General features: G+C 46.7%; 1 protein-coding gene across 2 annotated transcripts in view; it reads right to left on the bottom strand.

The window, feature by feature from the left end:
* NFX1 (nuclear transcription factor, X-box binding 1) overlaps nt 1-20,434 on the bottom strand; it is a 65,823-nt gene extending 45,389 nt beyond the window's left edge. For both annotated transcript variants that reach the window (XM_084775609.1, XM_084775610.1), the window contains exons 1-5: nt 20,325-20,434; nt 14,716-15,705; nt 7,597-7,755; nt 6,200-6,277; nt 3,344-3,449 (exon numbers count right to left, since the gene is read on the bottom strand). In XM_084775609.1, coding sequence (XP_084631735.1) covers nt 3,344-3,449; nt 6,200-6,277; nt 7,597-7,755; nt 14,716-15,705; nt 20,325-20,349 — 1,358 coding nt within the window. In that variant the 5' untranslated portion in view covers nt 20,350-20,434. The remainder of the gene's footprint in view (nt 1-3,343; nt 3,450-6,199; nt 6,278-7,596; nt 7,756-14,715; nt 15,706-20,324) is intronic.
* Between the last annotated feature and the right edge of the window lie 4,811 nt (nt 20,435-25,245).

Genomic DNA, 25,245 nt, shown 5'->3' with positions numbered 1-25,245 from the left:
AACATGTCTGGGGACACTGTCTTGACTGATCATTGATAGGAAAGGGCCTAGCCCACCGAGGTAGTGCCACCTTGGCGGGTGGTCCTAGGTGTTCTAAGAAAGCTGGCTGAGTACAAGTAAAAGAAGAGAGGCAATGCGCAGGGTTCCTCCTGGCCTCTGCTCCAGGTCCTGCCTCCAGGTGCCTGCTGAGCTTGTTCCCTGGCCTCCATCAGTGATAGGTTCTGATGCATAAAATTAACAAGCCTTTTCCTCCCTAAATTTGTTTTGGTCAGTTTTTTAAAAAAAATTTATCACAGCCACAAAAACAAACTAGGACAGGCAACAAGTAAGTCTACTATGGAACGTCTTAGTGCTTCTCAAAAGCTATTTAAGTAAATTTGCAGGAGGATGACTGTAAATTTGAGGCCAGCCTGATCTACATGTGAGTTTTAGGCCAGCTAAGGTAACACAGTAAGTCTGCTTCAAAAACAGCAAGAATAAAGCCAGGCAGTGGTGGCGCACACCTTTAATCCCAGCACTCAGGAGGCAAAGGCAAGTGGATCACTGTGAGTTCGAGGTCACCCTGGTCTACAAAGTGAGTCCAGGACAGGCAGGAGACACAGAGAAACCCTGACTGGGAAAAAAAAAAAGTAAGAACAAATATTTTTACGTATAAAAGTTGGCGGCATTATCATTTCTAAATAACGATCATTTTAGAAAAAACAAACAAACTAAGAGTAAAACCTAACTCAAAATATTGGTTTTGTTTAGGTTTAAAATATAGGCTCTTTGTCCAATTGTAACAGTATGTGTGTATAAAAATACCTTGCCACTGTTAGAGCACTACTAGCCTAGCATGTGGGAGACCCTGGGCTGGATTCTCAGAAGGGAGGGAGGGAGGGAGGGAGGGAAGGAGAGAGGGAGGGAGGGAGGGAGGGAGGGAGGGAGGGAGCAACAACATCTGCTAAGACCATGAGAAGCACAGAAATGTTCTCATCAGATGGTGACCTGCTGGCTTGGCACTGGGCTGACAGTGGTAACAGTGAAAAGAAGGTGACACAAGGGACAGCATGCTCGTGAGCACCAGTGAGTGGATGAGGTGGCACATGACCCAGGACAGGGGCATAAGGTTGTAGGAAGAACTGAGCTTAGTGATGTGCTCCAGGCTAGACCCTGCACAGAAGCCAGAACAAGAAAAACATTACACAATGCAACTAAAGCATATTCAGATAAATGCTGTCTTCATGCAGTGTCAGTTAGAGACTGCTTAAGAAATTCTACTTACAATATTTTTGGAACTTAAAAAAAAAAAATCACATTTTGTGTGCATGCGCGCACACACACATGGTCCATAGTGCCCATGTGGAGGTCTCAGGACAAGTTGTGGGAGTCAGTTTTCTTTTTTCACCATGCTGATTCCTAGGGTTCAAACTCAGGTCTCAGTCTTGGCAGCAAGAACTTTTACCCACAAGCCACCTACCTCACTTCAACCTATTTTTGGGATTTCTACAACTTGGGGAGTTGTTTTTTTTTAAAGATGAATATATATGCATATACATACATACATACACACATGTATGTGTGCATATACATATATATGTATGTATGTATCATATAAAACAGTGGTTTGTGCTTGGCACAGTGGCTCACACCTGTAATCCCAGCACTCAGGAGGCTAAGGTGTGAGTATAAAGAGTGGCTGGGGGCAGCCAGGGTTATAGCATGAGATCTTTGTCTTGAAACACAAAACAGGGTTGGAGAGATGGCTCAGCAGTTAAAAACACTGGTTGCTCCTCCAGAGGACCTGAGTTCAACACCCAGAACCCACATGGCAGCTCACAGCCATCCGTAACTCCAGTTCTGGGGGCAGCTAATGCCCTCGGTCCTGCCTTCGAAGAAACCAGGCATGTCTGTGGTGTACAGACATACGTACAGGCAAAACATTCACACAAAGAAAACAAAACAAAACAAAACAAAAATCAAATTCCCTGTTTACCCAGGCAGTTGTGGCTCCCAGCATTTGGGAGGCGGAGGCAGGAGGATCTCTGTGAATGAAGCCAGCCTGGTCTACAAAGAGAGTTCCAGGACAGACAGCCAGGGATACACATGAAACCATGTCTCGAAAAACTAAACCAAACCAAACCAACCCCAACCAACCAACCAACCAAAACCAAACCAAATGAATAAAACACAAAATAAAGTAAGGCATGGCAGTGGAGGTGGCTTAGCAAGTAAAGGGGCTTTTCTCTGAGCCAGGTGGCCTGCTAGATTTCGTTCCCAGAACCCATGTAAGAGAGACGGACAGCACTGACTGCAGGAAATGCTCCACTGCCTCCACGTGTGTGCTGTGCCATGCACACATACAGACAATAAAGCCAAAAAAGTAAGATAACTGATTTGTTTTTTAAATTAATTTATTTTTATCTTATGTACATTGGTGTTTTGACTGCACATGTGTCTGTGTGATGGTGTCTGAGCCCCTGGAACTGGAGTTACAGACAGCTGTGAGCTGCCATGTGGGTGCTGGGAATTGAACCCAGGTCCTCTGGAAGAGCCATCTCTCCAGCCCCAAGATGACAGCTTTCTTTATGACAGCTCCTTACATGTGTACATGTAGTTCTGATGATGCCCACCTCTCCTCAGCTGCCTTCTCCTGTCCCCTCCCCACTCTAGCTGGTCCCCTTCTCCTTCTATGTCTTTAAAAACAAAAACAAAAGCAAAAAACAAACTAAAAACTACAACAAAAAACTAAAATCTACATGCTGGAGAGATGAGTTGACAGTTTAGAGCACTTGCTGCTCTTCCAGAGGACCTGGGTTCGATTCCCAGGACATAACTGTCTGCAGTACGTAGTCTGGGGAGGAACATACTAAATGACAGCAAATATAATCCTTTGGGAATGAACGGCAATCAGAGGAAAGTCTAATTTATCATGTGGGTAATGGAATTTTGTGAGAAAGAAAAACAAGTATTCCTCACACCCTCAAGGTCCTGCACAAATGCCTTCCCCTGGCTCCTATCGGAAGCTCTTTTCTCCCTAGAGCCGGCAGGATGGAACAATGGAAGGGTCATTGGGTTCTGATACCCAGGCCCATCACATCCTAGCACTGCGACCCTGTATGTGATGCTCACAGCCTTTCTGAGCGTCCTCCATAAGGGGAAGGGATCACACGTGTGCATCACATCATGGGCTGTGGGAAGGGTTTAAGCACTGTTCATGTAGAGCGCCTGCTAAAGACGCAGTGCTCGGCAAAGGGCCCCACCCTCTTTACCCCAGCTTGTTACATGATAACAGACGTGTACTTAAAGTCACTAGCAAAGCACCCCCACAGGGAACCCCCAGAAGCCTGTATTTCCAACTTACAGGTTACAGGAGTGTGGACAGTCCTCGCCAGGCTGTTTCTTCCTACAAACCTCACCACAACTATGTGGAATTTCATTTCTGCTCCATTCAGGATTCTTTACTTTACCTACAACATGTCAGATGAGAGTCAATGCTATAAATTTTAACCACAGTCTCTACTTTTATAAAACCACACAGTACAACTAGACAGTGTAAAACATATATGTGGTTTCACCACTACAACTATATTATTGCTTATCTTAAAACAAAGAGCTGGCTATAATGCTGCTTGTCAAGCAATCTACTGACTGTGATAAATCTTAATGTCAAGATTACCTGAAAACATAAAATAATTTTTTACCTATAAAAATGGCATTTTGAAAAAAAAGATGACATTTTTAACTACTGAACACAACCTATTTTTTAAGGCACTGACTAGATAAACCATTAATAAATCTTCTTAAATAGTGACAAAGAAGTTAGGGAAGAAAGGAAGAGTGCCACAGTTCAGCTCAGTGGTTAGGGAAGAAAGGAAGAGTGCCACAGTACAGCTCAGTGGTTAGGGAAGAAAGGAAGAGTGCCACAGTACAGCTCAGTGGTTAGGGAAGAAAGGAAGAGTGCCACAGTACAGCTCAGTGGTTAGGGAAGAAAGGAAGAGTGCCACAGTACAGCTCAGTGGTTAGGGAATAAAGGAAGAGTGCCCCAATTCAGCTCAGTGGTTAGGGAAGAAAGGAAGAGTGCCACAGTACAGCTCAGTGGTTAGGGAATAAAGGAAGAGTGCCCCAGTTCAGCTCAGTGGTTGGGCGTTTCCGTAACATGGTCCATGCCCCGGGACCTAGGCTAGCCTGTAGGGGAGCTGAGGGACAGCAGCTCTCGAGTGAACCAGGAGAGGCTGAGATGGAGGAGGAGCCTGGCTCCAAAGCATCACAGTGGGCACTGAGGAGTTGCAGTAAGTGCTGGGATTAAGGTGTGTAAATGCACGTTCTCTAAGGTAACTAAGCCTTGCTGTTGTTATTGTCTGCCTAACTTCTCAGTGATTGCTTATTTCTACCTCACATTACCCTCCTAGTGTAATGCTGAAGAATATTTGCTCCCGTCACGAATACCAGTTAATGTCCAGAACTCAGATTTTGGTAATAAAACATTTACAACCAGCAGATTCCACACTGAGAAGCTAAAGAGAGAAGGAATTAACAAAAGGAGCTTCCTTTGGGCAAAAAAGGCATTCAAAATGAGCCGGTTAAGTGGAGATTATAATGGAAAGGGGTCTGGGGATGTAGCTCAGGGGCAGAGCGCTTGCCTGGCATGTGTGAAGCCCTGGATTGGACCCAGAACCACAGAAAAGGTGGAAGAGAGAACATGTTTGCTAGTTAAAGAATCAGGGATTGAATACGCCTTGTCATTATGGGGAAAAAAGAGGACCATGAGCAAATTGGCTAGGACAATAAAGATAGTGTACAAACAGAAATGAACAAGCTGAATTTTTTATGAAGGGAATGGTCAAAGGTGTCAAGGGAGCCATTCTGCCAAAAAGCTACCATGTACACAACCCATGTGGCCACTGTCATCGACGACCTTTGAATACAGGCAACAAAGGCAGCTGCCAAACCTAACGGCTTAAAGAGAGAAACAAACCATCACGAAATGACATCAACTAGAAGGAGATTAGTTACTAAAAGGAAGGAGGAGGAAAAGCGATGGATTGCCAGCAGGGGGGATTGGCATCTGTATCAAAGAAGGCTGCTGCTGTTAAAAAACAGGAAAAGGGGGCTGAACAGGGTGGCACAGCTTTTCTTGTTTTTCAAGACTGGGTTTCCCTGAGTAATAGTCCTGGCTGTCCTGGAACTCTCTTTGTAGACCAGGCTTGCCTCAAGCTCACAGAGATCCACCTGCCTCTGCCTTTAATCCCAGCACTTGGAAGGCAGAGGCAGGTGGAGCTCTGTGGGTTGAAGTCCAGCCTGGTCTACAAAGTAAGTTCCAGGCCAGCAAAGGCTGCACAGTGAGACCCTGTCTCAAAACAAACAAAACCAAGAAAAACTATTCTATAGAGAGGGAAGATACAGTTTACAGAGGGGCTGGAAAGATGGCTCAGAGGTTAAGAGCACTGTCTATTCTTCCAAAGGTCCTGAGTTCAATTCCCAGCAACCACATGGTGGCTCACAACCATCTATAATGAGATCTGGTGCCCTCTTCTGGCATGCAGGCCTACACACAGGCAAAACACTATGTAATAAATAAATAAATCTTTAAAAACAAAACAAAATAAAAAACTGTTTACAGAACATCCTCTCCATTATAAAGACAATGATTAATTTTTTAAGTACTATCTTTACTCATGCTACATAAATCTAGAGTGTCAAAGCTGTTACAGCCAGCACTGAGAGGAAACCCATATCTTACCTGCCTCTGCCAACTGACTGCTCTGGTGTCACACTAAGACCCAGAGGTCGGCATGACAGCTTCGGATCTATATGGGCCTGGTTGGCACCATGTGAAGACCCACCTCCAGAACAGTCTGCCAAGAGCACCAGGGCCTCTGACTCCCCTGTGACAGGATGCATGAGGACAGTAGTATAGTGTCTTACAACTTTGAAGTCTTTTTTAAAAAAGATTCATTTATTTAATGTATGAATGTGTATGTACACGCACAGGCCAGAAGAGGGCATCAGGTGACATTATAGATGGTTGTGAGCCACCATGTGGTTGCTGGGAATTGAACTCAGGACCTTTAGAAGAGCAGCCGGTGCTCTTAACCACTGAACCATCTCTCCAGCCCCAACTCTGAAGTCTTAATGGTAACTTCTAACACAAGCCCAGCAGACCACTGAGGTACAGGGTATGAGTAAAAAGTGCTCCAGTGTGTGCAAACAAACTTACCACAGAAACAAGTATAGGTGTTAGGAACATATGCAGAAACGTTCTGACAAGCCGGGCACCTCCAACCACTTTGGCCATCTGTCGAGTGGGGTGGGGGAGAAGAGAGAAGGGAAAGGAGAGAGAGAATATTAAGTACAGTCCCTCCCAACAGTATATACAGCTCACTGGTAGGAAGTGCACTTTGTATATACAAGGCCCGAGGTTCAATCCTTTGCAACCTCCTGAAAAGCAGCACAGTTTTTAAAAAATTAAAATCTGGCCAAGTATAATGGCATACGCCCTTAATCTGAGCACTCAGAAGGCAGAGGCAGGAAATCTGTGATTTTGAAGCCAGCCTAGACTAATGAGATCCTGTTTCAAAAAAAAAAAAAAAAAAAAGTAGCATTCACATCATGAAGTAGTTACAATTAAACAGATCCAGGGTCTTAAGTAGCTTCCACCAGGAGCTGCTCCCCTGTAGCATATGAATTCTGTCCTACTGCTTCTGAATAAAGTTCTTTAAAAAAACAAAAACAAACAAACAAACAAAACACAGTGCTGAATGTGTCATTAAGTGTTGTGTTCAGGTTATAAAGACTTACTAATATGGTGAATCAAGTAGGTATCCCTGTATTCAACCATTTCTAACATCAACATCTGAAAACAGACTGTTTGGGTGTACAAGAACACCCACATGTCCTGAGTTAGAGAGCCCCGGCCGGGAACATATTATCAGGAGCATGTGCATTACCCATAAACATGAGCATACTGTAGAAAGGGCTCTAATATACAGAGACTTGTGAAATGCAGAAACAGCAGCCAGAGGATATATTTATATAAATGTCTAAGCAAACTATATACATAGCTTTGGGGGGGGGGGGTCTTAGTATATAGCTCTGGCTATCTGAAACCTGCTATGTAGACAAGGGTGGCCTCACAAGTGCTAGGATTAAAGGCGTATACCACTACACTAACTTAAATCTAGTCATAAGACACGTGAATAAGTAAGTCTACCTACAGATTAAATGTTTAAAAGATTTTTTTTTAAAGAGATAGACCTGGCTGCCCTCCAACTCAGAGATCCACCTGCCTCTGCATCCAAAGTGCTGGGATTAGAGGTGTGCACCTCCATACCCAGCTTAGAATTAGTTGTTTTTTGTTTTTGTTTTTTTAAATATATTTTTGGTTTTTTCAAGACAGGGTTTCTCTGTGTAGTGCTGGCTGTCCTGGACTTACTTTGTAGACCAGGCTGGCCTTGAACTCACAGCGATTCACCTGCCTCTGCCTCCCAAGTGCTGGGATTAAAGGCCTGCGCCACCACTCCCAGCTCTAAGTAAATAGTTTTTTTAAGTTAGGCTTCTAATCCAAATTAATCAAAGCAGTGAGTGAAAACAACTTAGCAAACAGAAGTAAACGACCTGCGTGAGATGCTGGAGACCGTGCCCACTTCTTTATGCAGTTTAAATGAAAGACGTGAAAACAGCTCTGACAGCTCCACACGGGCGCTGTAACTTGAACCAACTCACAGCACACCATACACTCGTATTTTTCTGCAGTTAGCTGCTCAATTAGGGAACCTGTTAAAGAAAAACAAACAAACTGAAATATAGAAAACTGTCCCCCACACTAGTAAAGAAGAGACACAAGGCATTTGAGAGGCTATCGTATAAAGAGACCCCTTACTCTGAGTAACTGGCTACTCATTCTTTGAGACCAAGCAAGGGCAGCTGTTGCTGACAGAGAAAGGAGACACTTCGATAGGGATTCCTACAGCAGAGGAAACTCCCAAATCCACCCAGATCACTCAGAGCTGTAGCTCAGGCCTGTGGTCCCAGGAGACTCACTTTGAGGTCAGGATTTCAAGACCAGCCTGAGCTATATAATGAAACTTTTGTTTCAAAACGCCATGAACAAAATAGTAAGTAAATAATAGTAAGCATTGAACAGACTTAATAGTACTACAACCACCTGTTGTTTTGATCTTCCCCAGTAGTGTGTCACTGTAGTTAATTACTTGTTTAGCATTTCTGAGACAGGCTTCTGTTCAGCCAGGCTGGTCTTGAACACCCTTTCCTCCTGTCTCTGCTTCTCCAGTGCTACCACACCCAGCCAGATTTAATCTGACTCATTACTCTTACAGTTTATTAATAACTAACTTTTCTGTTGCCGTTGCTGATAGTCCTGCTGTACTGCTCAAGCTAACCTCAGTCCTCTTGCGTCAACCTCCAGAGGGTTGCAACTGCAGATGGCACTGCCACACCTGTCTGGTGACCGCTGTTTTATAACCCAGCTGCAGTGAAGTTGGTACCAAGATACATGTCACACAGATGTGCCGATGGATGGCTGCCAACTGTGGAAACCCGCACGTTACGTGTAAGTCCTTTACAGACGCTTTCTCTCACATGTTCCACATTTTGTCAGCAACTAGCAGACTATGCCTAGGATCCAGTTTCTGCTGTCCCAACTCTGGCCTAAGCTGCTTTCTGCTTACCTGGGTTATCACAGTGCCCTCCTTACTAGCAGTCCAGTAATACGAACAGTAAACTGCAAATTAAGCCTGGCCTGGTGGCTGTAAGCCAGCAATCCCAGCTACTTGGCACTCAGGCAGGAGGATCACACGTTTATGAGCTTCCTGCCAGAGTAATGGCAAGGCTAGTCTAGGCTACTCAGTGAGACACTGTCTCAAAACAAAAAGGAAAAGGAGGCAGAAATACAAGTCAGCAGTAGAGTGCTTGCTTGGCACTGATGCCCCACATTCAAGTCCCAGTTTGGGTACAGAAAACTAGATGTAGTCTTCCGGTCAGAGCTTACCAGTTAATTAAACGGTAACAACAGTCACCACCACCGTCATGTGTATGAGTGTTGGCTTGCATGCGCCCTCGGAGGTTAGAAGACAATCTCAGCTACCCTGGCACTGCAGTTTCAGACTGTCGTTGCACATGGGCGCTACAACTGAAGCTCCTCATGCCTGTTACGGTTATTAATGCCCTCGTTGGCCTCCTTCCTGTCTCTCATACCGCCAGGGATGCCCCTGCCTGGGGCCTTTATGCCCCATACTCTGCCTAGGAGACCTAACTTAAATATCTGCATGGCTCAGCCCCTTACTCAAAATGTGGCTTCTTCATGAAGCACTCCTCAGCCATACTTATAAAATTATAGCTCACTCCGTGAACATACCTGTTCTTCCTCCTCTCTGCGTTTCCCCAACAATCTACAGCTCTCTGGTAGGGCCGGGCGCCATGGTACACTCCTGCAATCCCACCACTCCCACAGGGTGCTGAGACGGGAGGACCGAGACTCTCAGGCTCACCTAGGCCTGACAGCATGAGGAACAGGAAGGCCAGTGAGGGCTTGAATCACTCTATGAGGCACAAAGAGGAGCAGTGGGACTGGGAGGAGGTGGCGCCACCGTGAAGGTTTGGGCTTTTATCGTCAGACCTGATCTTATAACTCACTCCATGGACCAAGTTGGCCTTGAACTCAGAGACCCACTGTGTCTGCGTCCCAAGTGCTGGGATTAAGGCGTGTGCCACCGCCACCAGCCCAATTTCATGTGCACTGACTTTTTTTTTTTTTTTTTTTTTTTTTGCCTGCATGCACTTTTCTGAGGGTGTCAGATCTCCTAGAACTGCAGTTACAGACGTTGTGAGCTGCCATTTGTATGCTGGGAATTGAACCCTAGTCCTCTGGAAGAGCAGCCAGTGCTCTCACCACTGGGCCATCTCTCTAGCCCACAGCTATATCCCCTAGACTATCTGCCCAGGGGTAGCACTGTCCACAACAGGGTGGATCCCAACATCAATTACTAATCAAGAAAATGCCCCTACAGACGCCTACAGGCCAATCCCACCGGGGCATTTTCTCAGTTGAGATTCCCTCTTCCCAGATAATGCTAGGTTGCCTCAAGTTGACAAAAAAGTAACCAGCACACGAACAAAACCACAAAGCTAACACTTGGCAGCATATACCGCTCATCTCAGCACTAAGGAGGCTGCAGCAGTTCAAGGCCAGGCTGGACGGCATAGAATGCTTGAGCATAGGGAGCAAATAGAACACTGTTTTATAAAGCAGAAAACTAGCCAGGCAGTGGTAGCGCACACCTGTAATCGCAGCATTAGGGAGGCAGAGGCAGGCAAATCTCTGAGTTCGAGGCCAGCCTGGTCTACAGAGTGAGTCCAGGACAGCCAGGGAAACCCTGTACTCAAAAAGAAACAAATAAAAAGACAAAAAACTAAAACTTTCAAGTCTCAAGTGTACAAAGATTTTTTTTAAAGATAACCAAGGGATCTGAGTATTGACTATGTGCTAGATATATCACTGAAGTATTGTAATTTTGTGTGATGGCAGCACTGTGATCATGTAAGAAAACTGGAGGATTGTCTTTTGGATAGATGCAAACTGAGAATAGTTGCATGTGGGTAAAATAACTTGATTATCATAATTTTACTTTAAAATATAAGAACAAACAAAAAAATTATATATGTATAGAATATATAGAGCCAGGAATGGTGGCACTCACCTTTAATCCCAACACTTGGGTGGCGAAAAGGTTTGAGGCCACCCTGGTCTACATAGCATTCCAGCCAACCAGGACTACAACAGTGAGCAAAGCCACATCTAATTAAACAAGTAGCATGGTACAGTGCCTGCCTAGCCTGCACCAGGCTCTGCATGAGCGGCTAGGATGCAATCAGGTGCAGTGGCACACTCCTGCAATCCTGTCACTCTAGAGTGGGGACTAGAGGACCGCAAGTTCAAGGCCGTCCTCCTTTATAACTGTGTGGTCAATTCAAGGCCCATCAGTTCTACATGAGACCCTGTCTTTAAAAAAAAAAATAGTAATTTAAAAGCCTTTTTCCTCCTCATTGGCCCATTCTCAAGAGTGCTTTCCTTTTCTTAATAAACTGTCTGTATTTCTAAACAATCAAGGAGTAAACAGCAGCGACAGAGCTCAACACCTGACATCCTCCGCTGGCCTCAGAGCATGTAGACATAATGTGGACACACAGCACACACGATGTGACAGATAGCGTGGCTAGCAGGATGGGACCATAGGTGGGAAAATTCTGTCGCGAGGGCTATAAATCTAGCTCAGTGGTAAAGTGCTTGCCGTATTCATGGGGCCTGGGGTTCAATCCCCAGCACAAGGGGAAAAAAACCTACAAAGAAACAGGTGGTAAGAAGGTAAGAATTGTCTCATCTGGGGGCGGACATGAAATAATCTTCCAGCGGAGGGAAGGGGCTTTAGTAGGTTAAAGCACTGCAAGTAGGCAGCTGTTCTTAAAGAAGATGATATAACCTAAGATGTGGTCAGCTACTTCCCCTATAATCTCAAGAGGATGATGTGAGATGGTCAAGAATTAGTAGCTAACCTGGGCTATATGGCCAAACCCAACCCTGTGTTAAAAAACAAACCTCTTTACACCCATGCTTGAGTCCCAAAAAGGATTTGAGGTCAGTGAAAGCCAGGCATGATGGCACACACTTTAAATCCCAGCACTATGGAGGGCAGAGGCATGTTGATCGTTGAGTTCCAGGCCAGCTTGGGCTACACAGAGAAACACTGTGGGGTCGGGGTGTGAGGAGGTTAGTGAAAAAAACAGGCCCTGGGCAGGTGGCAGCTTCATTGATTAGGTCAAAGTCTCACATTAAAGCAAAAGGAGACCAATAGGGCACAATTCACGAGGACTATCTCATGTCCTGAAGGTATCCACCCCACCCAACACACTTAGCAGAGGGTCTTGCTAAGTACCCCAGGTTGTTCTCAAACTCAGTCTTCTTCCCTTGGGCTAGGACTGAAGGTATGCCCGCCGCCATTCCCAGCTCTCTGCCTGATAAAATACACACTCAGCACAAAATGAGGAGTGGCTCTGAACACTGTAAAAGGCTTATTTGCAAAGAAGGGGGCAGGATGGGAACTGTGAGCAGAGAGAACATGTGCTTCTTCGGAAGATGAAATCTGAACCAAGGACAGAATGTACTGACAGCAAGGTTTTCAGTACAACCTAAGTTCTGTGTAACAGTCAGAGCTGACTATCCCAAGAGTTGTGTGGCACGAGCACCGCAAGGAAAAAAAAAGAAAGCAACCATGATAGATATGGTAACTAGGCCAAGGATAGTGGCCCATGCCTCCAATCCCAGCACTCAGAGGCAGCGAAAGGAAGCCTTTTGTTAGTTCAAGGCCAGCCTGGTCTAGATAACAAGTTGCAGACTGGCGAGGGCTACAAAAGGAACCCTATTTCAAAAAACAAGCAAAAAAAGCTGGTTGTGGTGGTGCATACCTTTAATCCACCACTGAGAGGCCAGGGCTGCATAGGGAGTCTCAAAAAAAGCAAAGTATCTTCTTCTTAGCTAGTCTGAGATGAGTGGCACTGTCGTGTAAACAAATTATGGTTTCAGGTGATAAATCTGGAGACAGAGTATATATGATGACACAAAAAGACATGTTTGTTAAGGACTGGAAGAGGTAAGTGCTGCAGGGCTAAGACAAGGCTCCCTGGAGAGTGACTAAGTTAGCTTTTGAAGCATCAATAATTTGAGCCGGGCGTGGTGGCGCATGCCTTTAACCCCAGCACTCGGGAGGCAGAGACAGGCGGATCGCTGTGAGTTCGAGGCCAGCCTGGTCTACAAAGTGAGTCCAGGACAGCCAAGGCTACAGAGAGACCCTGTCTCGCAAAAACCAAAAAAAAAAAAATAATAATAATTTGGTAATGGGGGCTGGAGAGGTGGCTCAGTGGTGAAGAGCACTGTCTGTTCTTCCAGAGGTCCTGAGTTCAATTCCCAGCAACCACATGGTGGCTCACAACCATCTATAATGAGATCTGATGCCCTCTTCTCGCATGCCAATGTACATGCAGATAGAGCATTCATACACTAAATAAAAAAATAAACCTTTAAAAAAATTTGCTAATGGAACTAGAGCACAAGCCTTCCATCCTGGCACTTGGAAGGGTAGAGGAACTCCAAGAGTTCTAGGCCAGCACGGTCAACACAGAGACTTCCAAGCAAGCCAGGAATCCACAGTGAGGACCACCTAACAGCAGTTCTCTGTTGAGATGGCCCAGTGGTGTACGCATCTTGCTGCTCAGTTCCCAGCAGCCCAGGCCAGCTCACGACCACCTGTAACTTCAGTTCCAGGGGATCTGATACCCTTCTTCTGGCCTCAGAGGGCTTCTTGGCACACATAACTGGTTCTGGGGATGAATGCCTTTAATCCCAGCAGTCAGATTCCTGTGAGTTCAAGGCCAGCCTGGCCTACATAGCAAGTTCCAGACTAGGCAGAGCTACAGAGTGAGACCCTGTCTTAAAAACAAAAAACAAGGAGCTGGAGAGATGCTCAGTGCTTAAGAGCACTCACTGCTTCTTCCACAGGCCTCAGGTTTGGTTTCCAATCAGCTGCAACTTGAATTCTGGGGGGGGGGTGGGGGGGGGGGAACTGACTCCCTCTTCTGGCTTTCATGTGCACCAGGCACACACACAGTACACAGACATAGATACATATAAAAACATAAAAATTGAGAATAAGCCAGGCAATGGTGTACATAGTTTTTATCTCAGCACTTGGGAGGCAGAGGCAGAGGAAGGTAGATCTTTTAGTTCAAAGACAGCCTGGTCTACTGAGCAAATTCCCAGATAACCAAGGCTACAGAGAAATCTTCTCTCAAGAAACCAAAACACACACACACACACACACACACACACACACACACACACACACACACACACCAACCAAAACCTCAAACAACAGCAAAAAGTTTACCAGTGAGCTGAGGGGCAGGAGATGCACAGGGAAGCGTGGCCAGACAAAGCAGAAAGGCATTTAGAATGAACGGCAGAGCACGGCAGCAGGGGACGGGGATGCTGAAGGAGCAGAAGATGGAGTCTGCTGGTGATGAGAACCAGAAAGCAGACAAATGATGGGTTCAGGGTGTGTTTTGAAAAAACTGTTCGCTGATGGTGGAGCAAAAGATGAACTTAAAAAAGAATTAAGACAAAAGACAGGACCATTGCAGTGGGGCAAAAACGACGCGGAAGCACAGGCCATAGTCAGCGAAGGCACGCCTGCTTCTGCTACCACAGTTCAGAAAAGCGCACTAGCAGAAATGTGTGCTGCCTCTGGCTACATTTAAAGCCCTCACACAGAATTTACTGGAGGAAAACGTGCAAATGAAAAAGTGCTGGGCCTGGTGATGCAGGCTCGTAATACCAGCTACTCAGGATGCTGAGGAGGATCATGACCAAGTTCAAGGCCGTCCTGGATAACTTATAAAGACTATGTCTCAAATAAAAGATTTGGGGATATAGCTCAGTGGTAAAGAACTTGCAACCTTGTCCCAAATAAACAAAGGGGGGTGGGGAGGAAAGAAAAGAAAAAAGAAAAAGGAAACGCAGCAATGGGAAACTGCAGAGTCCAAGCAGATGCTGAATTGAGGGAGAGACTTCACCGTATTATCTTTACTTTCTGGCTTCTACTATGTTAACATACTGCTTAAAGATGAAAGTCGAGCAGCATCTTTCTACCCTCCAAGCACACGTACCTGTGTGTGTCTCCACATTCTTCAGCACATGGCTCTGTTTGCCTCTGGAGAAAGGAGACAGGACTTGAGGAGCCTGTCTCCTTACAGCACTTTTCTCTTGGTCAGCCCTTCGGGAAGGCTTGTTGACAGCCGCCAAATTCCCAGTGTCACAGGGTGACTTTGTTGGTCTTTCTCTGAGGTTATCCTTTGGGATGGGGGACATGCTGGTTTTGGGGCCTGCATTTACATGTCGCTGGCTCTCCTGCTTCGGTGGGTTCCTGCCTGGCCGTGGTCTGGCCCCCTCCACTTCCCAGGGAGGCCTTTTCTGCGGGTATCTCCTCTGCTCGTTCCGTCTGGACACACATCCGTCCACCACAGCTTTTCTACAGGAGGCATCTGCAGGGTCAGTGTGGGAAATCCCCACAGGTCTGGTATTTTCATCCTCAGACTTAGGGCTCACTCTATTACCCCACTCGCATTTGAGTTTCCCTTTGGCCTTTGGTCCCCTGCCATAGCTGTATGTAAGCTGTGCTGCCTTTTTGGGCTTTGCTCCCCTGGGATCTGCAATCACCACCTCCTTTTCACTCTCTGGAGGGCTGTGCTCCCTAGGGTGTGCTCCACTCTCTGACCTGGTCACACTCTCTGAACTGGACGTATCTGCCGTCTGCTCGGCGAGCCCCTGTGCTTTCCTGACTCTGCTTTGGTGCTTCTCGTTCCGTAACTTCTGCCACTGCTGATGCTGAAAGCCATGGTTCCTGAGTGACTTGCTAGGCGGCTGGAAAAAACCCTGCTGACTCTTAGGTTTGCTTCCAGAGGCGTAACTGTGCTGATGGAGAACAGAGATGTCATCGTAAGGGATGTGTCTGGGAAGGTGGCAGGGAGGTGAGGAACTATAATTTCTTCTGCTAATCCTATTAGAGTCTGGTCGTCTTTGGGTCCCACAATTCAGACCAGAATTTTTTCTCTCCTGAGGAATGAACTCAGCAGCATCTGTATTGAATGTAAAAGTGCCTAGGAAACAAGAAAGAGACATTCAGTAAGAAATTAATGTCACTTATGAAGCCCACAGGACTCTAAAAGGACATCTAAAAAATATTTTCCTAAGGACATTGTATAAAACAGACTTAACGAGACTGGTCTCTTGTGAAGGTGTCAGGCTCTCAGTCTTGTAGAAGACGGTTAGTATCTCATGTCTAGTGACCACAGATGGCGCCTGACGCCCTAGGCCATCCAGCACTACGGACACACATTCATCCAAAACTCTTAGGAGACCTAACTTGGGATTCAAAATCAAAGAACGCTTATAACCAAAACCAAAGCCCAGGAAGAGGGCAGAGCATGTTGGTACACGCCTCTAATCCCAGTGCTGGAGAGGCCAAGGCAGGTTCCAGAGTGAGATTCTGTCACAATAAAATATAAAGGTCAGATCTAGGGATGAGACATTCCATGTGGTCTTTCAGAACACTAAAGCAGCGTTGCATAACAGCAAGCAAACAGGCTTTGAAGTCAGCTAACATGGTTAAAGTCTGAATGAGCTTAGGGCTGTCACCTGACCACCTGAATCTACAGTAAAGGATAACAATGTTATTTCCAAGGATCATTATGCACCTAAAAAATTCCACACAGATAGTATCAGAACACCGAGCACTCGGCCTCTCTCTTCCCACTAGAGTACAGTCTGGGTTTTTCATATGTAACTCCCACACTGTTTAAAATTCCAAGCCTTAACATTTAACCTTGCTTTCATTTCAGCCCACTCATTTCCCTCCCAAGGTGACTGTGAGTACAGGCCGCTCAGTTCCTGAAGCCCAGAGGCATCATCTGCTAGGGCAGGGCAGAGCAGTGCATACTTTAAGCCCAGCTCACAGGAGGCAGAGGCAGGCAGAGCTCTACGAGTTTGAGGCTGGTCTACACAGTGAGTTTCAGGTCAGCCAGGGCTACACAGAGAAACCCTGTCTCAAGAGGAGGGGAGGGGACAGAAAGAGAAAGAAGAGAAACTATCTGCCCAATGACACAAAACCAGTCAGCAACAACAGATTCTGTAAGACATAAAGTTGACTGTTAAAATGGTGCCTTACTATTGTTCTTAGAGCTACTGATGATCTGAACACAGACTCCAATAGTACCCTGCACAGCCTGTGCATTTAAGTTTAAAAATAAGGCCTGGCACTTCCTAGGTACTTGGTAGGTGCCACACAATCCTCTAAGCCCTACATATGTTAACTTCTTTATTCTGTTTTAAATGTGTACATCTGTGTGTGTGTACACCATGATTGTGTAGTCTGAGGCAAGGAAGGTATCCAATCCCCTGGAGCTGGAGTTACAGGAAACTGTGAGTCACCTGGTGCTCAGAACCAAACTCGGGACCTCTGGAAGAGCAGAAAGTGCTCTTAACAGTAGAGCCATCTCTGGCCCCATTAACTCATTCAGTCTTCACATTCCTGAAGAAAAAAGCAGCATCGAAGGCCACAGGCACTCCAAGGCAAGCTCAGAATTCTAACTCAGGACATGTGGCATTGGTGGCTTTGTGCTTGTACCCACATGGCACACTGACAGAGGCAAGGCAGCAGTACCATAGAAACATGGTGAAGAATTGGTGAGATCATAAAGGCCATGGAGAAACACCTCACTCCCTCCAGGATTTGTCCCTAACACACGTAGGGAGTGGTTCTAAGGCTGGAGGGAAGGGCCTTACAAAATGGCAAGAGGATTAGACGAACTCAGAGTGGCACAGGTATTCTGGAAACGTGAGATAAACCTAAAAGTGGGAATGGGTAAATGGTACCAAGAGGCGCTGTACAGTTCTCTCCTCTTGAAGAAGCAAGGATGGAGAGTGGGGCTAGAAAGAAGGGTAGTAAAGCTGCTCATCAGCCTGGCACAGGGAGCTGCCCATCAGCCTGGCACAGGGTGCTGCCTATCCGCCTGGCACAGGGAGCTGCCCATCTACCTGGCACAGGGAGCTGCCCATCCACTTGGCACAGGGTGCTGCCCATCAGCCTGGCACAGGGTGCTGCCCATCCGCTTGGCACAGGTACTGCCCATCCGCCTGGCACAGGTACTGCCCATCTGCCTGGCACAAGGTGCTGCCCACTGAACAGTAGTGAACAGATCCAGACAACGCTGTCCTTAGCCATAGTTACGTTTTCACTAGACCTAAGCCAAAGCCCTCAGAAAGACGGGTAGAGGGGGTTGGAGAGATGGCTCAGCTCACTGGCTGCTCTTCCAGAGGATCTGGGCTCAATTCCTAGCACCCATTTGGCAGCTTCTAACTGGATGTAACTCCAGTTCCAGGGGACCCAATACTCTCACACAGATACAACACTGCGCAGGGGAAAAAAAATTTTTTTTTAATGAAAGATCCTTAAAGAGACACTAGGAAAGGGACACATGAATCAGGAAACGGTCCCATGGCACGGGTAAGACCCTTTTTACTATTTTAAATGGAAGCGCCTCAGCAAGTGAGATGTCTTCTGAGCAAAGCATCATTGTAATACCAGTAAGGGTTACCAGAGACCCAGCAAAACACAGCATCCTGAAAGGAATCCAACCAGTGATGTTATCCACAAAGTTGCCATTAGAAAGTCTGATCACTAAAAAAAATAAAATAAAATAAATCATCCTGGCTTAGTCTATTTAAAGACCTCAAGTGCCAGGTGCTGTGGTGCAAACCTTTAATCCTAGCACTTGGGAGCAGAGGCAAGAGGATCACTGTGAGTTCGAGGCCAGCCTGGTCTACAAAGTGAGTCGAGGACAGCCAAGGCTACACAGAGAAACCCTGTGTCAAAAAACCAACCCCCCCCCAAAAAAAAAAGATCTCAGGCCAGTGTGGATCTCAACCTGAGTCAATCCTATGACTACTGGAAAACTGATATTTATATTACAATTTACAACAGCAGCAAGACTGCGGTTACGAAGTAGCAATGAAATAATTTTATGGTTGGGGATCACCACAGGATGAAGGCTGGGGAGCTCCACTTTAGGGAGTGGGGGAGCTAGAGATGTTAAAGCAAGAACAAAGACTGTAGAAACAAGGAAGTAGGGCCTTCTTGACTGCTGGGACTCAGCAAACACTTTAGGGAGTAGAGGTGGTAAGCCCAAGGCACAGTCTCAGAGGCCAGGACTCTGAGTCACACAGCCCTCGCTCAACTCTGCCTCAAGTATCTGATCAGCTTAGAGGGCCGGTGACAGCCTAGCGGAAGGGACTAAGGATGATGCATCTGCCTAAAGGTTGCCACTCCCCAAGCTGGCTTTTATATCCAAGTCTGGACCAGGGTACACCAATGCAGTATGTTCTTCCACTCTTTAAACCCAGGCAGGAATAAGTACATCTCACCTGTTGCTCAGTACACGCACAGCCTTACTAGTGGCCCCCATCAATTATCAGAAGCACAGCTATAATTCAAGGCAATGCTGGACGTTGCTGTGCTGATTTTTTAGAAAGAGCAGCCCATTAAATGAAATCTACGTAGTGGGTTGTGACAAGTGTTTCATTAAATCATAACGTTAGAGTATGCTGTTGATTGTAAAAGAAACCACCGCCACCCCCATTCTGCTCTTCCGAGACAAATCTCACTATATGTAGTAGCCTTGGCTGGCCTCGAACTGGCTATGTAGACCAGGCTGGCCTCAAACTCACAGATCGTCCTGCTTCGGCCTCCTGAGTGCTGGGATTAAAGGTGTGCGCCACCATGCCTTAAAACACTGAAACATTAGTTTACTTTTTTTTTTTTTAAGGGTTGTTTGTTTAATCGTGTGTGCGTGTTAGTAAGTGTGCGTCAGGGAAGTGGGGAGGGCTGTAAGCCCTGTGTGCGGATGTCCCTCAGGCAGGCAGGGAGGGCGTCAGACCTCTTACAGCTTACAGGTAGGTGGATGTGGGCGAACTAATGTAGTGCACTAACTCTCCAAAGCTTCACGGTTCACTCTTTAAGTAAGTGTGCACGAACACCCCAGTGCAAAAAATGCTTCTTTTTGATAGCTCTTCACAAAATTTGCATCCCCGGATCTAACCAGTACACCATAAAGAAAAAAACAAAAAACAAAAAACAAAAAACGGAAACAGTCTGTATTAACAGTCAAATAGAGGCTCTCTCGACCTCCGGGGTAGCTCCAGGAGGGAACAGGGAGGGGCCCGGGAATTAAGTTTACTTAACTCCGAACTGACAGCTGGGGAAACTAAGGCTGGACCACGCACGGCGAGACGGGAAGGCTGGATCCGCTCGCTCGCGCGCGCGCCACTCGGGAGAGGTGAGGAGCACACACACCCCCAGCCCCGCGCGCACGCACACTCCCTCCATGGATTCCAGGGCCCACTACGGGGACTCGCCTACGCGCGCCGGCCGGACTCCGCGCCGCGCGGCCCCGGGAAAGCCGAGAGGAGCCCCGCGAGGGGCGCAGGACACCCGTGTCCGCTCGCTGGGCGCCGGGGACCCGCCCCGATCTATCTCCTCGGAAGCCCAGAGGCCGCGCCTCACCGCCCCTGTGGAAGATGGTGGAGGGTTCCGTACGCGCAGCGCGCCGTGGCTTGGCCCTCGCGAGCCGCGATCCCCGCGCAGCGCTCGCCCCACCGAACACTTCCACCAGGCCGCCCACCCGGACCCTCGAAGGTCCCGCGCGGGGAACCAAGACGGTACCTGAGACCGGAGGTGCCTCCGCCATCCCGTGCCGCAGCCGCCGCTGCTGCCGCCGCCGCCGCCGCCGTCGCCGCGCGAGGGCTGTCACCTGGTCACGTGCCCCGGATTTCCGGCGCCCGGAGACTATTAGCTCCAGCGCGCGTGAAGACAGCCCCGGGGGAGGGCGGGGGGTGGGGGAGGATGCTGTGGAATGGCGCATTTGGGACGTCAGGCCAATGCGACTGGCTGAGCGGAAGGCGAGGGGGGCCGGAGGGGCGGGAGGGGACCAGAGGCTGGAGGGGGTCGCATCGCGGGAGCTAGGGCCTTCACTTGCGTAATTGTTTTGTTTTGTTTTGTTTTGTTTGTTTTGAGAGGTGCGGTGTTCTTCAGCTGCGACGCCTTTTTGTTTTTGTTTTTGTTTTTGTTTTTTTTTCTTGACTTGCCATCCGTCTGCCTGGAGTGGCTCCACTCCGGCGGCGATGAGGGTCCGCTGTAGTAATCAAAGGGCAGTGTGGAGGAAAAGCCTGCCAAAAACGATGAAAGGTTACCTGGCAGTGGTGGTAGCGGACAACCCCAGGCCGTCGGAGGCTGAATGGAGGTTCGGGGGTGGTTGTGGGTGGCTACCTATCTCTAAGTAAAACGAAACGAAAACGGTATCTAAAGGGGCTTATTGCAAATGAGCCACAGAATGGATGCGCAAATAACAGACACAAATGAAGCCGGTCGGGGTGGCACAGTCCTGTATCCCAGCACTCTGGAGGCAGAGGAAGGCGGATCTCTGTGAGTTCAAGGCCACACAGAGAAACCGTGTCTCGAAAAACAAACAAAACAACAATAACAAAAATAAAATGAACACCAATTGAGGGTGAAGGTTTGAAGTTACTGTTTGTGGGGCGGGGGAGAGTGTCACAATGTAACTGCACGTTGGCCTTAAAGTAGGATCTTCCTTGTGAGTTTGAGGCCATCTTGAGCTACAATGCGAGTCCCAGGTTAGCCAGGGCGCATAATATGACCCTGTCTTAAACAAACATCCTCCACGACGTCTATGACCTCTGGTTACAGGGCTTTGCACTTCCTTATAACACCTATAGGCTAAGAAGCCCTTTCTACTGGGCAGCTTAGCTTTCCCCTAACCCAGAAAATTTGGGAATCCTTTAGGAATTATATTTGAAAAAGGTTGTCTCGGAAAAGTGGGGCATGATCGTGTTGTATCACTTGCAGTAGCGAGACCATCAGAGAGACAGGGGGAGGGAGTGAGGAAGGGAGAGGGTGGAATTTTGTGGGAGAGCTGCAGACTCTCACCTGGCGTCTTTGGTATTCAGTATGCCACTTACTCCTTGCTTTCAAATGACATCTCACTCCGGGTCCCTGGAGCACAGCAAAGACCAAGCTTTAACGTCTTAACACTCTTTGAACAAAGGCTTGACAGTTCCAGTCAAGTGGCGATGGCAGTTTACCACTGACGGCCTAAGAGCCCAATCCTCTTTCTACAACCAGAAGTTCTTTCTGTGGCAGAGCTCTGGCTTAATTCTCAGCAGCAGCAGCAGCACACACTATGGTCATCTCACGGAATTCTACAACGAACTCTGAACTGAAGCTCTGTAAAGGCTGAAGGTCCTGCACTCACTAGAGTTTTGTCATTGTGTTATCCTCAGTCCCTCTAAGAGTGGCTTACCACCAGCCTCTGTATCTGAACTAACACTTTTGGGACTGTTAGGTGAAACCAGGTGAAACCTTTGGAATGTACTGTTAAACCCAGCAGACCACCTAAAGCTAAGAATGAGAAAACATCTGAACTGTAACAGTTTCCCCAGGTTGCTGACACTCACCTACCTGATAGCCCTACCACTGTATTTGATCAAAGCACTGACTTAGGACTTCTTTCATTCTGCAGCAATGAAAGTCCCCATAACCTCTTTTCTCTATAGGGTAACTTGAATCGTGTTCTCTAGATCACGGTCACTGATACTTGGTCCTGAATATATAGTATTATTTATGCCTTTTAAGCAGGAGCTGTGTTTTGACTAGAAGAAATTCTTTCCTACTTTCCTATTCATCCCAAGGCTTTCCAGAAATGACTGATGGGGAGCATCCACTGCCATCCACGATGTAGGCTTGATTGCTTAACCAAAACAATCAGTAATGGACAGGATGTCCCCAAGACTGGGACACTCAAAGTTGGCTAAGGACGTACCACATTAGTCTCTGTTGGGGGGCAAGGCTCAGAGAAGCCTTGTGTATGCTCTTTTCTGTCATCCAGCACTCTAATTTTTGAGAAAATTCTCATGGTTCAACATACACAATTCTTTTTTTTTTTTAAAAAGATTTATTTATTTATTATGTATACAGATCTCATTATAGATGGTTGTGAGCCACCATGTGGTTGCTGGGAATTGAACTCATGACCTTTGGAAGAACAGTCAGTGCTCTTAACCTCTGAGCCGTCTCTCCAGCCCAACATACACAGTTCTTGAAATAACTTTCAGAGATAAGATAGTGTAGGCTACACAGAGAGACCCTTTCTCAAAAACAAAACAAAACAAAACAAAACAAAAAACAAAAAAAATTAAAAACCCAAACAAACAGAAAAAAGCAAACACAAGGTAAAAATCCAATTTTGTAGAACCCAACTTTCCCTGAGCTGTACCACAACACTACGTTACTAGATGGGCTACATGAAGAATCTGCATTTGCCAAATAACTCAGGCTTCTTCAGGAACATGAAGTAGAGCCATCTTGAAACTTTCTATGTAGACTAGGCTGGCCTTGAACTCAGATCTATCCGTCTCTGCTTCTCAGGTGCTGGAATTAAAGATGTGTGCCGCCGTGCACAGCAGGTATTACATCTTATTTTCCTTTTCTCTAAATTATTGAGTTGGAAGATTTTTTAAAATTCAAAATTGGGCTAATTTTTTTTCTGGTTTTTTGAGACAGGGTCTCTCGGTGTAGTCCTGAGTGTCCTGGACTCTCTTTGTAGACCAGGTTGGCCTGGAACTCACGGGGATCCCCCTGCCTCCTGAGTGCTGGGGTTAAAGGTGTGCACCGTCACATCCGTCTCAATAATATGACTTTTTAAAAGGACGGTTTAATGATTTAGTGGCTGTGTAGGATAAAGCAAAATGTAGGCACTGAAGACAATTCTAGAGCATTCTGCTTGGGTGATAGGATAATGTTTCACTAGCCGGAGGGGAAACCAGCAGAGATGTGGATGTAGAAAAGGGTGATGGGCCGTCTTTGCCACGTGACCATGAAATGCTTGTGAGAGTCTGGGGCATCCAAATAACGGTCAAGCAAAGAGCTGGATATTTGCAGCTAACACAGACTACCAGGGATCCACAACTGGAAGTCTGATGCTTTACTGACTGAGATATCCAGGCTCTAGAGATCCACAGTTGGCTAAAATGTCAAGAGTAGGTGATCATGGTGTGCCCAGCTCCAGTGGGTCCACCTATAACCCCCCTATCTATACCTAAGGCTCAGGGAACATGTCGGTAGAGGGGACATAAAAGATTTAAGAGTTAGAGAGCCAAAGCAGATGCCTGCCATGACTTAGTGTCTTCCAGACAGGACAGAGATGCTTCACTCATGAAATCGAAACAATATGGTTGCCTATACAAGACCTGCATAATGACAACTCCAGCTGACACGCCAACAGGAATGGAGGGAGTGTCACAAGGCTCCAACACTAGATGAGGAGCTGTAGGCACACAATGGCTGCTGAGGAAGGCAGCCATCAGCTGTCTCCAAGGATAAGCCCCTGACAGGTTACACAATCTCAAATGTTCAGCCCTGAACACAGGCACATGCCAGCAACATGAGATGGACTCAGGAGGCTATATATATATATATGCATGTAATAGTTATAGAAGTCATGTGTAGAAGAATGTTAATTCAGAACGTGGCTGTTATTCTGGCAAGAGATCACATCCAAAGGTCTTCTAGGTCTGTGTGATCCGGCTGGAATACAAACATGCCTTTAATCCAGGAGACAGAGGCAAACAGATCTGAGTTCAAGGCCAGCCTGGTACAGAGCAAGCATCAGGTAAAGAAAAGCTTGGATCTTGTGTGTGTGGTAATACATGCCTTAAGCCCAAACAAAGGTAAACTTAGCTTATAGAAGGAAGCACCCATGTTTGAAAGTGATGTCTAATTGAGTGGCAGAAAAGGTGATGGATGAGTCAGAGAAGAGTTGACAGAATAGGATGCACCCAACTCTCGTGAGAAGAGAGAGGAAAAGAGAAACTACCTAAAAGAGGCAGTTTTATAGGGAGAGGAGGCAGTTTTTTGCTTTTTTTTTCTTAAACCAGGACAGTAATAGATGAATTGCAGAGAGCTCGGGTAAAGATGGAACAAGCCAGAAAATGAAAAGAAACCACAAGATTCAAGCAATCTCAGGTCAAGAGAGAAGCCAGATTAAATAAATCAGCTGGGAGAGGAGCTTGAGGCAGAACGGTTGAGGTGAACCAGCCAGCCCAGAGCTCAGAAAGAACAAGTAAGGGTGAGCTTATTAAGCAGTGAGTCTCAGAGGCTAGAAACATTCTAGGCCTAGGTTAGAGTGTACCTAGGCTAGAAGTTTCCAGGACTAGGTCTAGGTTAGTAGGAGGCATTTAGCCTCCCAGACAATTGAGACAGGAAAATAAAATTACTTTTATAGTCACGAGTTCAAGAAAGTGGGGGGGGGGGGAGTATGGGAGGAACTGAAGCAAGGAGATGGGGGTGACAGTGATATAAATATAATGTATTCACATAAAATTCTCAAAAAGGATAAACATGAAAAAAAAAAACCAACTAGGGTTCTGAAGCTCAGGAGAAAGACCAGAGCTAGAAGCATTGGTTTGATGGTGAGCAGGAAGGCCATGAGGTCACTAACAAGCAAAGAAAGTATGGCACGTAAGAACCGGGATCCTGGAACACAACACTACCTGCTACTACAACTTCTCAG

Source organism: Acomys minous (assembly GCF_964271855.1).
Source record: "Acomys minous genome assembly, chromosome: 1".
NCBI classification, from domain to species: Eukaryota; Metazoa; Chordata; class Mammalia; order Rodentia; family Muridae; genus Acomys; species Acomys minous.
Note: the sequence above shows the minus strand (reverse complement) of the source record. Positions and strands in the feature narration are given on the sequence as shown.